The sequence below is a fragment of the Passer montanus genome, unplaced genomic scaffold (assembly GCF_014805655.1).
Source record: "Passer montanus isolate IOZ18808 unplaced genomic scaffold, ASM1480565v1 scaffold53, whole genome shotgun sequence".
NCBI lineage: Eukaryota > Metazoa > Chordata > Aves > Passeriformes > Passeridae > Passer > Passer montanus.
In genome coordinates, this window is record NW_024370263.1 from 7819143 (window position 1) to 7835322 (window position 16180).

General features: G+C 47.5%; 1 protein-coding gene across 5 annotated transcripts in view; it reads left to right on the forward strand.

The window, feature by feature from the left end:
- Positions 1-16180, forward strand: part of GLT1D1 (glycosyltransferase 1 domain containing 1) — a 38222-nt gene that overhangs the window by 14454 nt on the left and 7588 nt on the right. For all 5 annotated transcript variants that reach the window (XM_039724873.1, XM_039724869.1, XM_039724870.1 and 2 more), the window contains 6 exons: positions 1429-1465; positions 2024-2080; positions 9127-9222; positions 10254-10303; positions 12896-12939; positions 13772-13892. In XM_039724873.1, the coding sequence (XP_039580807.1) occupies positions 1429-1465; positions 2024-2080; positions 9127-9222; positions 10254-10303; positions 12896-12939; positions 13772-13892 (405 nt within the window). The remainder of the gene's footprint in view (positions 1-1428; positions 1466-2023; positions 2081-9126; positions 9223-10253; positions 10304-12895; positions 12940-13771; positions 13893-16180) is intronic.

Sequence of the window (16180 nt, forward strand, 5' to 3'; positions counted from 1 at the left end):
TCGGGGGTCCTGAGGGCAGCCACGAAGGTGCTGAGCCTGAATTCTTGGTGGAACTCGGTGTTTTCGGGTGTCTGGGAGGCAGGGCTCTGCCCCCTGCTTTTCCCACCTCCTTTTTGCTGCTTTTCCCTGTTTTGCTCACTTTCCTGCAGAGTTAACTCTGGAGCTGGCTCCAGCTCGCTGTCCCACTGCTTGCAGGGGCTTTTCACCACTTCAGCGTTTTTATCATGCTGGCTAATTCAAACTGTCAGTCAGAGAAGGTCCACTCTTAAGTGATAAAATGATGTAATGATGTGTGAAACTATTTTCAGTATTTTTTAATCCTTTGAACACAAAAGTTCCAGAAAGATGAAGTCCGTGGCACATCCTCAGGCTCCCACTGTAGCACAGATTTGTGTCCTTCTCCCCCACTCCATTCCCATGTGGATTTGCTGCTTTTTTGTGCAATTTTGGTGACATTGTTCACCCTGGTTCTCAGAAACCACCTCCTTCCCATCTGTGAGCTCTTGCAGATGACTTTTTAAGTGTCCTCTTTTCTCCCAGTTTCTTCTCCCAGTTCATTTTTAGTAACTGCAGTGCCTGGGCAGGGGACTGAGGGGCAGCCACAAAGGAACAACAGGGAAAACCAAAATCTCTGCAATTAAAAAAAAAAAATCACTTCTGTGGCTTCCTATTTCCTGAGCTGGCTGGTTCAAGAATTGAAGTTTGTTTCTGAATTGATTTTCTCTTCATTAAAAAAACAAAGTATTCCACAAATCCATAGTTGGAGTTATAGGAAGATATTGAAATAGGAAATTGCTTCTTTAATCACCTAAATTAAATAACAGCACTTCAGGAGTGATTTTGGAATGTGGTAATTACCTCTTTTACTGCAGCTATTTTAAGGTAATTTACTTGGCAATTTTTATTTGTGAAGGTTCTGCAATAGCTACCAGGCACCAGTTTTCCAGTCTAGGCGAGTCTTTGGATTTGACAGCAGTTTCTGGAGCTGATGTGTTTATAAATTGTTTTATGGATAAATATAAACGGATTTCCAAAACCAGTCTTCCACGACCAGCAGCTTTTTGGGAACTAGAGCTGATTTTCAGCTGGACAGTTGGAATTTGTTTTATTCCAGAAAGACAGGGTAATGATCCAAAGAAAGGATGGAGAGACAAACTGAAAACTGTATATTTGTACTAACCTGGTTATTGTGTTTATTGCAAAGTTGATTCATTGTTACTCTGAATGGACATAGTAACTATAAATTACATTGTTGCCTTTGGAGTTACTGAATGTATCCAACAGTTTTGGCTTTTAATAGTCCAAAGAAACTCACACTGACACGTGTTCTGTTGCTCTTTATTGTGGTTTTTTGGTTTTTGTTTGAAGATTGAGCAGATATTTTTATGTTGAACTCTGAAAGTTTTTTTCTTCTCCTTCTCTTTAAAGCCAGACGCCAGGAAGAAAATCTATGTCCAAAGTCAAGGTGAGACTTGGAGATCCTGCTGAAGCCACCCCATTTCTGTCATTGCCGTGGTGGTGCCTCCTGCTCTGGGCTCTGCTGGGCTTAAATCACTTCAATCACTTCAATAAATTAATAAAATAGTTTCTTCATTACAATAATTAATCTTTACCATAAGGAAAAACAAATACATTAATATTCAGGACAGATTAATATTTAATTTGTGTATAAATGTAATTTATTTCACTTTATGTTGGGGGCTCTGTCCCAGCTGCCCCGGATCTGTTTTGGAATGATGTGATCTCTCAGGTGATGTTCTCCCAGGTGTAGGTTGAGATTTTTTTAATTTAGCAGGGTTGTGTTGCTGAAGAAGGTCAGTGGGTGGTGGCACAGAATTTCCCACTGAGTTCCAGCCTGTGGAAGGGTTGCAAGGGCAGCCTGGCGTTGCTGGTGAGGAGAGCTGCAGAGGGGATTTGGGTGCCTGGCAGAAATATTGCTTTTTTGGGCTCCCAAAAGCCTTCAGGAGCCACAGCTCAGCCAGCCAGGGCACATTTAACACGGAACTCTCTTTTTTTTACACAGGAATCAAGACTACACCCAGTGAAACATTTGACTGGTCCGGATTTCTACAAAATGCAGGTAAAACTCATTTCCCCCCTTGATTCACTGTGTTTGTTCCTGGTAGGTGTCAACGATGAAAGAAACTTAGAGTTGAACTAGTGATGCAATGGTGGGAAAAGTGCTTTAATTGTTTGGGAAATGGCAGAATGTCCATGGGATGAGCCTGGACCATCCAGGTGCCAGCGTGGCTCTGATTCTGCTCTGGCAGGGCGAGCACCAGAGTGCTCCCAGCCTGGGGCAGTGTCTGAGCTCCAAGAGGAGGCAGCAGATCCTGAGCTTTGCTCCATCCCTGGAGCAGCCCAGCAGATCCTGAGTTGCTCTGTCCCAGCCTGGAGCAGCCCAGCAGATCCTGAGTTGCTCTGTCCCAGCTGGGGCTGCCTGCAGCCCTCGGGGGGAGAGGAGCTGGCTTTGGCTCTCTGCAGCTGAGCTGTCTGTGCTGCCACCAGAGCAGGGTCTGCCCTAGTTCTGATCCTGGCAGTCTTTAATCACCTCCTCTCCCCCCAGAAAGGTGATTTAGAGGCATCTCAGCCTGGTGAACGTTTCAGTTTGGCATTCCCCAGCCTGCTCTGGTGCTGCAGGTGGATCCTCAGAGCCCTCATCCCCCCAGGAGCTGTGTGCCATTAGTCAGAGCAGTGCCCATTGAAACTGAGCATCGTGGGGTTATTCTGTCCTCAGGAAATCACAGCCCACAAGCACAGTGCCACTACGATTAATAATTTTCTGAAGTGCAATGATTTGTCACTTGCTAGCACGGCCTTAGTGTTGATTTGATCCCTTGTGCAACCATTTTGTGATTAAATGAGCAGTCAGCAGATTGAGGGGGGAAGCTCCCCCTGAAGGGAATTTCTAATGGATTAGAGACAGTTTTTTGCGTAATGTGTGCTAATGCAAAAGTGCAAAATAATTCATAATGTACATGGAAAGCAAACTAAAATGTGACTCTAACATCTGTGCCCTATTAAATAATAACTTGAAAACTGGCATCAGATTATTCAGTATTGTTTTTATGACTGTTTCATCTCATTTATCTTCTCTGCCTGGTGCCTATGTCCATCTCTGGTGGCAGCCTACAATTTCCACTTCTTTTAATGTTGCACACAGACTCAGGCTTCTGGCTGTACCTTTGTGCTTTCCAGGGCTAATTAGGGGTTCTCAGTGAATTGCTTTTTTTCTGGGCATTTGCAGTTGCAAAGTGTTTAAAATTCTACTAAACTTGGAGCAATCAGAAGAAAACCCTCAGCACCAGGAGGCAGTTTGGCTCAGGATGGGATTTTGGCAGTGTGGGCTTCCTGAAGAGACCCTGAGCTTTAATGCAGAGGAAACTGCCCAGAATCCTCCAGCTCATGGCATTTGTGGGTTTTTAAAGGCTTTTTTCATGAAGTTCTAGTCCATGCTTAAAGGCACTTGGTGATTTTTTGGGGAGAAATACTTCTCCAGGTACCCCTTGGCTGTATCTTTAGCAGAGCCCTTGGGCATTTGTGAAATTCAGGATCCCCAGGGCAGAGTGCAGGGAGCAGCTCAGCCCTCAGTGCAGTTTGAGTTCAGCTGGGGCACCTCTGCCAAACACCCTTGGAGCTCAGGGTGCCAGGCTGTTCTCTCTAATGAAACTGGCTCTTCAGAATGCTTCCAGACTCTCCCCCACAGAACAGATTTCCTGTGAATATTCTCTGTACTGATGTTTTTCCAGTCAGAGGGAGCATTTGCTCACTGTAAATATGACACCAATACCTGAACAGCCTCTTTAAATCAATTTAATGGCTTCAAAAAGAAGTTAGTGGTGGCTTTAAGTGAGTGGCAGAATTCACCAAATGCACCTTGTGGTGGGAGACCTCCAGCCCCCAAATCTGAGTGGTGCTAAACCAAAGTCCAAGGAATGCCAGCTTTGGGTGCACTGCCTTTGCTGGTTTGGGTGCCAATAGCAATTGCCTGGCACAAATGGCAGCAGTGCTGTGGAAGGTTTTTGCTGTTACTGGCATTATGGTGCAGTGCAATCTCAGTACCAGAGTCATGGAATTGATGTTTTTGCACAGTCTCAGCAGCACACCTGGGAGCTGCCGAGGTGGTGGTGTGGGGTTATTGCTGTCTCCTAGCTGCAGAACCTCCAGGGGCTGGCTAGCCAGCATTCCCTGGCTAAATCTACCAAAAAAGGGCTTTTGGAGTTAATTTGCATTGTGGCTGCCAGCCAGCTTCACAGCCTGCTGTGGATGAGAGGCTGGGCAGCAGCAGCCACAGCAGGTTCCAGCTGCAGGAGCCAGCACCTTCAGCCTGTGGGTGCCCCAGCCTGCTCAGGGAAGGTTTGCTGCCTGTGTCAGGTCAGAGCAGATGATCAAACTGGTTTTCTGGGGCCTTGCATGGCAGGGATCCACATGCAGCACAACCCCTTTGGTTTTTTAGCAGTTTCAGAAGCCCTGTCTGCAGACCCAGGGGAGGCAGGGGAGTTCAGCCTTGTGCTGGCAGCGCTGGCAGGAGATGACAGGGCAGTGCAAGACAGTGAGGAAGCTGAGGCTGATCTTCTCCAGCAGCTCAGGGCTGGGGCAGAGCAGCTTCTGACCAGCCAGGCCTGAAGTCACCAGTGCAGGATGAAAGCTGCTTTTGATTTCAGTGCAGGGGGCTGAGATCAGACCCCAGCAACCACCATGTGATGAGAAGATGCAGATAACTCACAAAGCCTGCTCTACCAGACTGAGAAATCTTTGTTCAGCCAACAGCCACGGCCCAGAGCTGCTGCCATGGTGCTGTGGAGCCATGGGGTCATCACATGCTTATTGCACCAGCAAATAAAACGTGCAATATGTTTTATTTATATGCTTTTGTAGTTTGATTTTTCAACTCTCCTGTCATTTCTGCTTTGTGGCAGGGCTGTTCTCTGAGCTCGAGAAGTTTACTTCACCTGTCATGGCACAGGCAGGGTTTTACAGAGGCATTAGATTTTCCTGAAGCTGTGCTAGGAAGAGAGACCCACATAAGAAAAACTGAACAGTAAAAGTTTGTGCACTTACAGAGCTGAGTGTAGTAAAAACTGTGTGATAGCAGCAATAAACTGAGTTTATTTAACTGATCTGGAAGTGCAGAGCTTTTCTGTTGTCTGATCTGTTAGAAATAATGAGAAACAGGGGAGAGAAGACTTGATTGAGAATTTTGCAGTCTAATTTCTCTGGATTAGTAGCCTGTCCCTGGAAGTTTTCAGGTTCCTGTCACCTCTGTGTCCTCACCAGCCCATCAGCAGCCCCAGCAGTGGCTGCCAGCAGGCTGTGGATGCAGGCTGAGCCCTGGGTGGAGTTCCTGCCCCTCCCTTGGAGGAGCAAACTGCTCTGGGAGGTGGCCCAGCACAGGAATGAAGGCTTGAATGAATTCAGATTGTCTGAATGACCTGTTTGAGGTGACAGGAGGAAGGCCCAGCTGGGCTGCTGCTGCAGCCCCACGGAGGCTGCTCTGGGCTCTCAGCTGGGCAGCACAAACCCAAACCCAGGTGCCAGGGCTGCAGGAGCTCCTGGAAGGATTTCCTCAGTGTGCAGGGAGATGGACTCAACAGAGGCCATGAATTGGAAGGGTTGGAGTGGCAAAGATTGGTGCTGCAGCTGGACAAATTCATCTGTTTCATGCTTAAGAAAATAAAATCATTGTCTTAAAGACACAGGGCTGGGGCAGAGCAGCTTCTGACCAGCCAGGCCTGAAGTCATCAGTGCAGGATGAAAAGCTGCTTTTGATTTCAGTGCAGGGGGCTGAGATCAGACCCCAGCAACCACCATGTGATGAGAAGATGCAGATAACTCACAAAGCGTGCTCTACCAGACTGAGAAATCTTTGTCCAGCCAACAGCCACGGCCCAGAGCTGCTGCCATGGTGCTGTGGAGCCATGGGGTCATCACATGCTTATTGCACCAGCAAATAAAACGTGCAATATGTTTTATTTATATGCTTTTGTAGTTTGATTTTTCAACTCTCCTGTCATTTCTGCTTTGTGGCAGGGCTGTTCTCTGAGCTCGAGAAGTTTACTTCACCTGTCATGGCACAGGCAGGGTTTTACAGAGGCATTAGATTTTCCTGAAGCTGTGCTGGAAACAGAGACCCACGTAAGAAAAACTGAACAGTAAAAGTTTGTGCACTTACAGAGCTGAGTGTAGTAAAAACTGTGTGATAGCAGCAATAAACTGAGTTTATTTAACTGATCTGGAAGTGCAGAGCTTTTCTGTTGTCTGATCTGTTAGAAATAATGAGAAACAGGGGAGAGAAGATTTGATTGAGAATTTTGCAGTCTAATTTCTCTGGATTAGTCCCTGGAAGTTTTCAGGTTCCTGTAGCCTCTGTGTCCTCACCAGCCCATCAGCAGCCCCAGCAGTGGCTGCCAGCAGGCTGTGGATGCAGGCTGAGCCCTGGGTGGAGTTCCTGCCCCTCCCTTGGAGGAGCAAACTGCTCTGGGAGGTGGCCCAGCACAGGAATGAAGGCTTGAATGAATTCGGATTGTCTGAATGACCTGTTTGAGGTGACAGGAGGAAGGCCCAGCTGGGCTGCTGCTGTTCCAGGCTGTGTGAGCAGAGCCCAGGCTGGGCAGAGGAGCTGCTGCTGCTGCTGCAGCCCCACGGAGGCTGCTCTGGGCTCTCAGCTGGGCAGCACAAACCCAAACCCAGGTGCCAGGGCTGCAGGAGCTCCTGGAAGGATTTCCTCAGTGTGCAGGGAGATGGACTCAACAGAGGCCATGAATTGGAAGGGTTGGAGTGGCAAAGATTGGTGCTGCAGCTGGACAAATTCATCTGTTTCATGCTTAAGAAAATAAAATCATTGTCTTAAAGACAGAAGCCTCAGCCATAAACCCATGGATTTCCTTTTCAAGGACAGCAGTCAATGCTGCCAGGTGCTAGGAGGTGGATAAATGGAATATTTTCAAAAGACCTGCTGTGGGTCAATGTGACCAGGAAAGAAAATAAGGTTATTTCCCCTCACCCATCTCATCATGGCTTAGGTTTTGTTTCTGAACAAACCCAGAAATGGACAAATAAGCCTAAATAGTGTGGACTTGGTGTTGTTCTCTGAAGGTCTGTAGAGCACAACAGAAAATCACTGATGGTGCCACACTGATGAGTTTTCCTTTCACAATCACACGAGCTGGTAATATCTTATTGCCTCTGCAAAAGGCACAAGGATAGAAACATTCACTGAAGTCTGGTTTAAGCTGAAGGAAAAAGCAAAAGGTCCTTTTCAAAGGGCAGTTTTCAGCCAGCTGTGGCTGTGGTGGGATGCAGCCCTTGCACCTCAGTGTCCTGGGAGCACAGAGGTGCTGGAATTGCTGCAAATGGCTTTTGGTGGGAAATCAAAAGGTTATTTCCCCTCACCCATCTCATCATGGCTTAGGTTTTGTTTCTGAACAAACCCAGAAATGGACAAATAAGCCTAAATAGTGTGGACTTGGTGTTGTTCTCTGAAGGTCTGTAGAGCACAACAGAAAATCACTGATGGTGCCACACTGATGAGTTTTCCTTTCACAATCACACGAGCTGGTAATATCTTATTGCCTCTGCAAAAGGCACAAGGATAGAAACATTCACTGAAGTCTGGTTTAAGCTGAAGGAAAAAGCAAAAGGTCCTTTTCAAAGGGCAGTTTTCAGCCAGCTGTGGCTGTGGTGGGATGCAGCCCTTGCACCTCAGTGTCCTGGGAGGACAGAGGTGCTGGAATTGCTGCTCTCAGGGACAAATGGCTTTTGGTGGGAAATCAGAGCTGCAGGCAGCTCCAACAAAACTAACTCCAAGTTCTGTTTCTAAACAGCCAGAGCTCAGCATCAGTGAGTGTGAGTCCTAATTTAAAATGGGTGTTTTGCCTTGGGGGGTAGCTGCAGTGCAGTCTGAGTTTGGGTGACACTTTTTGGTAGTTTGTTTGTGTGAGTCTGTCATACATGAAAGCACTGCTGCAGGTCTGTACCAATGCCAGAGGAATGGCTTCTCCAGCCCAAAGGTTTGTGTGTTATCAATCAGAAGTTATATCTTTCCAATAACCAGTAAAGTGTTATTTACCATGTCTCTGCAGCCACTTCTGACACCTCAGGGTTGTTTAAGTTGAGTGGAACAGGCTCACTATGAGCCTGTGACAGGAATTTCAGTGCTCCTGAAGTGGACTGAACTTTAAAAGCAGAATTGTGCTGTGCAAGCAGAGCCCTGCTGTGTCCCTGGTGTCCCCAGGGAGCCTGGCAGAGCTGCCTGGGGTGGCACTCGCTGTGCCCTGAGCTGCACCTGGGCTGGGCTGAGGGACACCACGCTGCTTTCTTCAGTGTGAACTCTTCGAGCCCTCTAGTGTTTATTCCTTCAGCTTGATACAGTCAGCAGCTTTTGACTTGTGCTGTTTTACCAAAGACATTTTGGCAGAGCTCACTTGTGAGCCTTGTCCAGTGTCCTGGATGAATGGTCCTGCCATGCACTGTCCTGCAGCACAGCTCCCTTTCCTGGCACAGCTGCACACTCCTGAGCTGCTGCTCTAAGAGATTTCCATGGTAAAAGCTCCCGTGTTGAGGTTTTTTCCCCCCAAGTTATCTTCCATCTGTGTTTAGCAGTAAGTGTAAAATAAATGCTGTGTAGTAATTCCATTTCTAGTTATCTGTTCTGTAGCAGTGCTGGCATACAGGGCTGAGAACCATGAGGAATTCCCTGGCCTGTAACCACAAAAAGTGTCAGATCAGGAGCGAGACCTGCACTGCTCAACCTAATCTCATATCTGGAAATAGGTGCTGAGTTATTATGGATGCAAAGTTCTTTTTAGGATAAAACCACTGGGAGCCACCTGGAGCTGTGCAGCTGCCAGGGCCCAGAGCTGGTTCTGGGGTCCAGGAACAGCACCAGAGCTCCCCCAAGTCCTGCCCCTTGACTGCCTCTGCACATAAACCCTGTGCTCTAGAAATGATGCACACCCTCAGTCCAGGATTGATGCAGAGCAGGAAATGGGGAATATTGGTAATTTTTCATGATCTGCTCTTCACTGCTTTTACCACGGTGTGTGCTGGTTCGTGGAACACTTTGGGGTGCTCAGGTTTCCCCTGCCTCACTGCTCACTGAAATTATCTGTGCAATGATTTCCCCAGGCATCCCTGCAGCCACGGGCAGGGTGCATCTGTTCCTCCTGGTGTGTGGGCTCCGCAGAGTCAAGGACCCTCTGTATTTGGTGGAGGCTTTCTCAGGTGAGTTCTGCCTGTTCCAATATTCTTGTTTGTCACTCAGTGCATTCTTCTGCCGTTGATAAGTTTGGCATGAGCTGTTTTATCATTGCAGGAAACATCATCATATATTTACATTTGAAAAAGGAATTCTTATGTAACCATTGATCTGTTCAGCACATCATTTCTGTGCCATGTCTTTTCCAACCTGCTGGGAATAACAGAGCATTCAAATCAAAGCAATATTTGATGGTTTTGCTTGCTGAGAAAACTGTTTTGCTGTTACATGCAATATTGATGGAAGACAAAAGAAAAGATCATCTACTTCAAAATAACTTTTTTATCTTGCTGTCCCGTGGCTGTTACATTGATTTGCATGTGTGCTAATTAATGCCATTGAAGCTGCAAACAAATTTTACCACCCATTGTTCTGGCTCAGCGCTCAGACTAGGCTGAAGTTTCCTCAGAGTCACAGAAGGGAATATTTTGTCAGGCTGTGTTTGTGTCTGTAAAATCATTCTGGGCTGGAAATTCATCCTGCACTGTTCCACTGACTTTCGTAACCCTTGAAGCCTCGTGATGCTGAGGAACAAACGCAGTGTGCAGTGAGTGCAGTGGTTTATTCTGGGGTTAAAAAGCAGCAGATGTCTCTTGTGCATATTACTGGGTAATGATTGTAATGGCTGCAGTTACTTCCACTTGTTCCTTTACACAGGAAAATATTCAAGTAATTTTGGCTCAGTGGCCAGAATCACTGCATTATACAGAGCATTGTTCTCTTGAGTGATTCAAAATTAATATCTGAGCTTGGTTAAATAACCCTTGAGTCAGAAGAGATTGCATGAAGCAGAAAGGCTAAATACTAACTTTCAGATATGCTAATATTTGAATTCTGAGGAGCAGTGTGAGGGCTGAGCATGGAATCTGGTGCACAGGCAGTCTTTTAAGTAGCAACAGAATATTTGTCTAGTTCTTCTTTAATCATGGAGCTATTTACATTGATTTAAAAAGTGATAATTTTTGTTAATAAAACAGTTGTTCCTCTTCTGTTTCAGACTGGCACAGAAAGGATCCCAGCGTCCATCTGGGCATTATTGGACCTGCAGTAAGTTGCAGCTGTAATTTTTATTTCTAAACATTTCCATTTGCCTCGTCTGAGATGCCTCAGCTCTCCTCCAAACTGAGCCTGGGTCCATTGGAGTTTACCAATTACCTCATTGCCAAAGAGGTGTCCAACCTCACTGAGGAGTTTACCAATCCTCATTACCAATGAGGTGTCCAATCCTCATGGAGGAGTTTACCAATCCCCATTACCAGTGAGCATTTCTGCTGGAGATAGAAGCCCCAGCCCTTGCAAAGCTGCTCCCAGCAGGGCTGAGCTGGGCAGTGCTGCCAGAGTTCCAGGGCTGTCAGTGGAGGCTCCTGCACTGCCAGCAGCTCCCAGGCTTTGCCAGGAGCAGACCCTGAGCAGCCCAGCCCTGCTCCTCCCTGCTTCACTCCGGCACAGGGAGGAGACCTGAACAGAACATCCATCAAAGATCCCACTCTTGGCCTCTGCTGCTACACCTGTGGGGTTTTAGACACTCACACACTGCTAAAATCAACTATCAGCAGTGCCCATTTCAGTAGGAATAACCACGAAATGAGCCTGTCCAATGCTGACAGGCAGCAGTTGCCCTGGGGGGGTTCTCTCCCACGTTGCTGGTGAGGATTTCAGTGCTGTGAGGGGCTGCAGGTGCTGCTGTCCCTGTTGTCACCTCCTGGTCCCTTGGAGCACGGGGTCCTTGTTCCATCCCACCTGGGCTCGGGTGCCACTGCTGGGCTCAGGCACCTTAACAGCTCCAGCAAAATGAGGTTCAGCTCTGTCTGACACCAAGCAAGGGCAGAGCTGGGGCTCACACACCCAGCCCAGCTCCTTTTCCATTTAGAACCTCATAGCACGAAAGCCTGGGACAAACTGAGGGGTTTTTATACATTCCCATCTCAGAATAATGCTCCAGCAAGATGAGGTTCAGCTCTGTCTGACACCAAGCAAGGGCAGAGCTGGGGCTCACACACCCAGCCCAGCTCCTTTTCCATTTAGAACCTCATAGCACGAAAGCCTGGGATAAACTCAGGTTTCTTATGTATCCCCATCTCAGAATAACCTTAAAGTTCTGCCTCTGTCCTGATTCTTCTGCTTCTGTGGAACTTTGTGCTAAAGTTCCAGAAGTAATTGCAGGGGTTTTGAGAAGGAAATCAGAGCTCTCCAGGTGGATCCTGCAGCACAGGGCTCGGAGAGGCAGCCTGCAGCCTTGCTTCAGGCAGGGCAAAGGCCTGAGGAGGCAGCTGTGTCTAGGAAACAAACTCTCCCTGCTGCTAGAAGGGGCTAAAAGCTTCCCTGGCTCATCTGGGTGATGTGTTCCCTCTGTATCAGTCTCATCTCTGATTCATCTCCACATGAGCCTGAAAACTTGCAGGCAATTTGCTTTACAAAAAAACCAAATAGACTCTCAATGGGCAAATAAGAACAATTTCTCTCTTTTCTCATTCAGTTTTGTTCTTTGCAAATTTGGGTACATGGGATTTTATTGTTAAAAGCTGTTTTTACATTTTTATTTTATCTGGGCTTTTTTCCACGCTAATACACAAAATGATTTGGAAGTGAACTGGTGTGGAAGGCAAATCTAGAGCAGGTGTAATGAAGCTGTGCTTCAGAGTCAAAAGATGCACTTGCTGCCTCCAGTGAGGATTTTATAAACATTTCAGTCATCTTTTTAAATTTGCTTCACTTTTCACAAGCTAATGTCTTTACAGACCAGAAATAACCCAGTGGCAGTGCACAGGCTGGATCAAGGGCTGAACCTCCTTAAAACATTTCAGAGCGTATTTCTCTCATGGAACTAAAATATTTCTAAAGGAAAAAAATACATCTGAGCTCTGTTGGTATTTAGCTGTTCTTATTCACATTGCTTCTCAAACCACAAGAGATAACCCAGTGGCAGTGCACAGGCTGGATCAAGGGCTGAACCTCCTTAAAACATTTCAGAGCGTATTTCTCTCATGGAACTAAAATATTTCTAAAGGAAAAAAATACATCTGAGCTCTGTTGGTATTTAGCTGTACTCTTCTTATTCACATAGCTTCTCAAACCACAAGAATCTTAAGAAAATCAGTGCCACCATCTATGAAGCATGTAATTTTTATTGTGAATATTAAAAGCCCATTCAGTAAGAGTATATTAATTAAGAAGAGAAAGAACAAAGGCCCCCACTCTATTTTCTGCTTTACTCCCATGAGGTGATCTATTTGCTGCCATGAGATTCCATCCTATTCCCTGTTTTCTGTGCCTGGCTGTCTCAGATGGTGCAGCCGAGGTAAAGCTGCAGGACTGAGGCCTGTGTTATGTAAAACTTTCACCACTGCAGCTTTCCTTTTGTTCATTTCTGTAATGAAATTTGGAACAGCAGCTAATTTTCAGCAGCTCCATATCCAAGAATAGGAGCTTATGAAACTTAAAGAAAAGTCGAGGCCACCAAACTTTAAAGTTTTGTTTGAAGCATTCACCTTCCTCTCAGTGCTGCTTCTGGGTTTTTTACCCATGGCTTTCCTCCTGCCCCCCTGCTCCAGAGCTGGGGCTGAGCCCTCTGATCTCTGCTGAGAGATGTGTTTCAAGCAGGAGCTGCAGTGCCCCTGACCTCTGTGTGCTCCTGTCCAGGTGGATCCACTTTTCACCAGCGAAGTCGAGGAGAGAGTTAAAAGGTAAGAAGTTCACGTTAAGGCTGCTCTCTGCTGAAGGAAGGCAGCTGCTGCCCCTTTTCAACTGTGCATTTACAAAGGAATGTCCCTGCACAGCTGAGTTGTGACAAGGCTGCTGGGATCCTTGGGACAGTCCCAGCCCTGGCATCCCAGGCACTGAAGGGCTTAGAATGACAGTGTATTGATGGTTTGGGTTAAATCACATCTGACTGACTGATTCAGATTTATCAGTGACAGAACCGCGGGAGGGTTTGGGTTGGCTGCAGGATGCCCCAGTTCCACCTCCCAGCCACGGGCAGGGACAGCCCTGAGCCCTGGGCACAGCCAGGATGGGGACATCTCTATGGTCCCCAGGGGTGGGGACATCCCTGAGCCCTGGGCACTGCCAGGGTGGGACACCCTGAGCCCTGGGCACAGCCAGGGTGGGACAGCCCTGAGCCCTGGGCACAGCCAGGGTGGGGACATCTCTGTGGTCCCCAGGGGTGGGGACATCCCTGAGCCCTGGGCACAGCCAGGATGGGACACACGATGGTCCCCAGGGTGGGACAGCCCCATGGCCCTGGGCATAGCTAGGATGGGACAGTCCTGAGCCCTGGGCAGACCTGGGCACAGCCAGGGTGGGACAAAAATGGTCCCCAGGGGTGGGGACATCCCCATGGCCCTGGGCAGCTCTGGGCACAGCCAAGGTAGGACATCCCCTGGCCCCAGGGTGGGACATCCCCATGGCCCCAGGGAGGGACCCCCCGAGCCCTGCAGCCTGCTGCAGTGCCCCCCTCCCCGGGAAGGGCCCCAGCAGCTCCCTGGGCCCTGCTCAGCTCTGGCTGTGTTGCTGCAGGGCCCCCGGGGTGCACGTGCTGCAGGAGCTGCCCCAGCAGGAGCTGCACGCTGCTCTCAGGAGCTGCCTGGCCCTGGTGAACAGCTCCACCTCCGAGGGCATGTCTGCTGCCATCCTGGAGGTAATGCCACCTTCCTGGGGCACTCGGGGGGGTCACCTCGCTCTGAAAGCACTTCTGTCCCTGGAGATGCTCTCAGCGTTCCATGTCCATATTTCAAAGCTACTGAAGGCAAAACTAAAGTATTTCTTTTTGCCAGTGTTAGCAATTAAGGTTTTCTTCCCTTGAACTGACAGTTTGTTATGCTTTCTCTATTTATTTTTAAAGGATAGAAAGTAATTTTATCAACCCTGCTAAATTAACAGTGCAGACCTGAGATGCAGAAATCATTCTGATTTCCCGGGGTTGTCACTAGGCTTGATTCAACACCCACTTCCTTATAATGTTGCTAGAATGGACTTTCATTTATTTTTACATCCCTTCAAAAAGCAATCTAAGAGCTGTATTTGGTTATTTAATTCTGAAATGATTAATGAATGAATGACACGCTCAGTTAATCCTTTTGCCATCAGTATTGAAAATTAATAACCAGTTTTATTTCATACCTGTCAAAGCGGGGCACTGCTTAGTGTCAAGTGCTTTCTCAGAAAAAATAAGTGTACTTGAAGTGGAAGTTCTTTGGGCAAGTGCCTTTCATTGTTTCATTTGTTTGGTGGGTGCGGAATGTTGGTGCATTGTTATCACAGAATTATCACATCATTTGTACACGGTTATGTAACATAAACGAGCCTCCCTTTCTGCTTCTAATGAGCTGCACTTCCACTCATCTGAGAGTCCTCAGGGTGAGAACCAAGGGAGCATTGTGAGAATGAGGAGGGGCAGGTGCTGCTGAGACAGCAGCAGTGCTGTCAACCCCCAATGCCACAGCAGTGCTGTCAACCCCCAATGCCACAGCAGTGCTGTCAACCCCCAATGCCACAGCAGTGCATGTCCATCCCAAATGCCACAGCAGTGCATTTCCACAGCAGTGCCTGCCCACCCCCAATGCCACAGCAGTGCATGCCCACCCCAAATACCAGCAGTGCATTTCCACCCCAGAACAGCATGTGCCTGTGTGCCCACCCTGGTGCACACTGGGCCAGCTCAGGGCTGACAGGACGCTGGTGCCCATTCCAGAGGGTTTGGGATTTGTGTGTTTGCTCGGTGGATTTGAGACATGCTAACAAAACACCCTGCTGAGAACACCTCTGTCCCTGGAAGTGCAGCCCAGCACAGAGTTCTCTCCTGGGATGGCCAGCAGCAGGAAGGGCCAGCTCCTGAGTTACCTGTATAATTGTCTTTATTGTTAGATAATAAGGCAGAAAACTCTGCATGGAAGTCTTCCGGGCCTAGGCTGGAGAAAACAGGCTGGAGTTTGGAAATGCAACTCTGATTGTCCTCAAAGTTCACCATTTAACAAGGTCATGAATCTGTAAACAGCATTTCAGAGTGAGATAAATATATCATAGATAAATGAGATAAATATATAATCCCATCTAGTTCCACCTGCCTGGAGGTCTGGAAGAGCCAGGAGCCATCACTAATTGCTCTGTCAGCTGGGTCTGAGATCTCTGAGATTTGACTGTAACTGATCAGTTTGTGTTTGGCATTTGAAGAGGAGAAAACAAAACATTAGAAAGGACATGAAAAATGCATCTCAGCTCGGAGGGCTCAGGAGCTGTGCAGTGGTGGAAGAGGCTCCACTGCTGAAGGGTTTCTGTGTTCCCCTGTTCCTGCTACCAGCAGGGTTTGGAGTCCAGCACCCTTCCACTGGAGCCCCTTTCTGAGCTCTCAGGAATATTCCAGCTGCTGTAAAAACTTACATTCTTATGCTTTTACCAAAATAAGCCAATTTAAAATTGTAGAAAAGGAAGCTGGACAGACTGTGCTGTGCTGTGAGGCACAATCCACTCTTGCCCAACGTGTGCAGCACCAACAGCCTGGAATAACAGCCAGAGCAAATGATAAAAATAAAAAAAATAGGGATGGAGGGATGCTGTAAAGCAATAAAATTGAAGAGGCAGCAAGAGGATGCATAGGCTAGAAGGAAGGCAATGAGGGCAGTCCAGAAGGCAGAGTGGTAAATACAGCCTGCACTTGCATTGCTGGGGGAGATGTTTACTGGGGAACGTCCCCACAGCCTCAGTTTACACCCTGCATCCTCCTGCAGCAGCAAACACATCTGCAGTCAAAATAATGCAACAAAGCAGATGGCCAGTGGACTAAAATGCTGCTTGATGCTATTATTCCTGGAAGCCAGCTCAGTAAATTATACATATTTTCAACAATGCAAATGGTTCTTTTTACTGCTCGAAAATAGTCGAAGTATCTAAATGAAATTTGAAGGCACTTCTCGCAGTAATTATTTACAG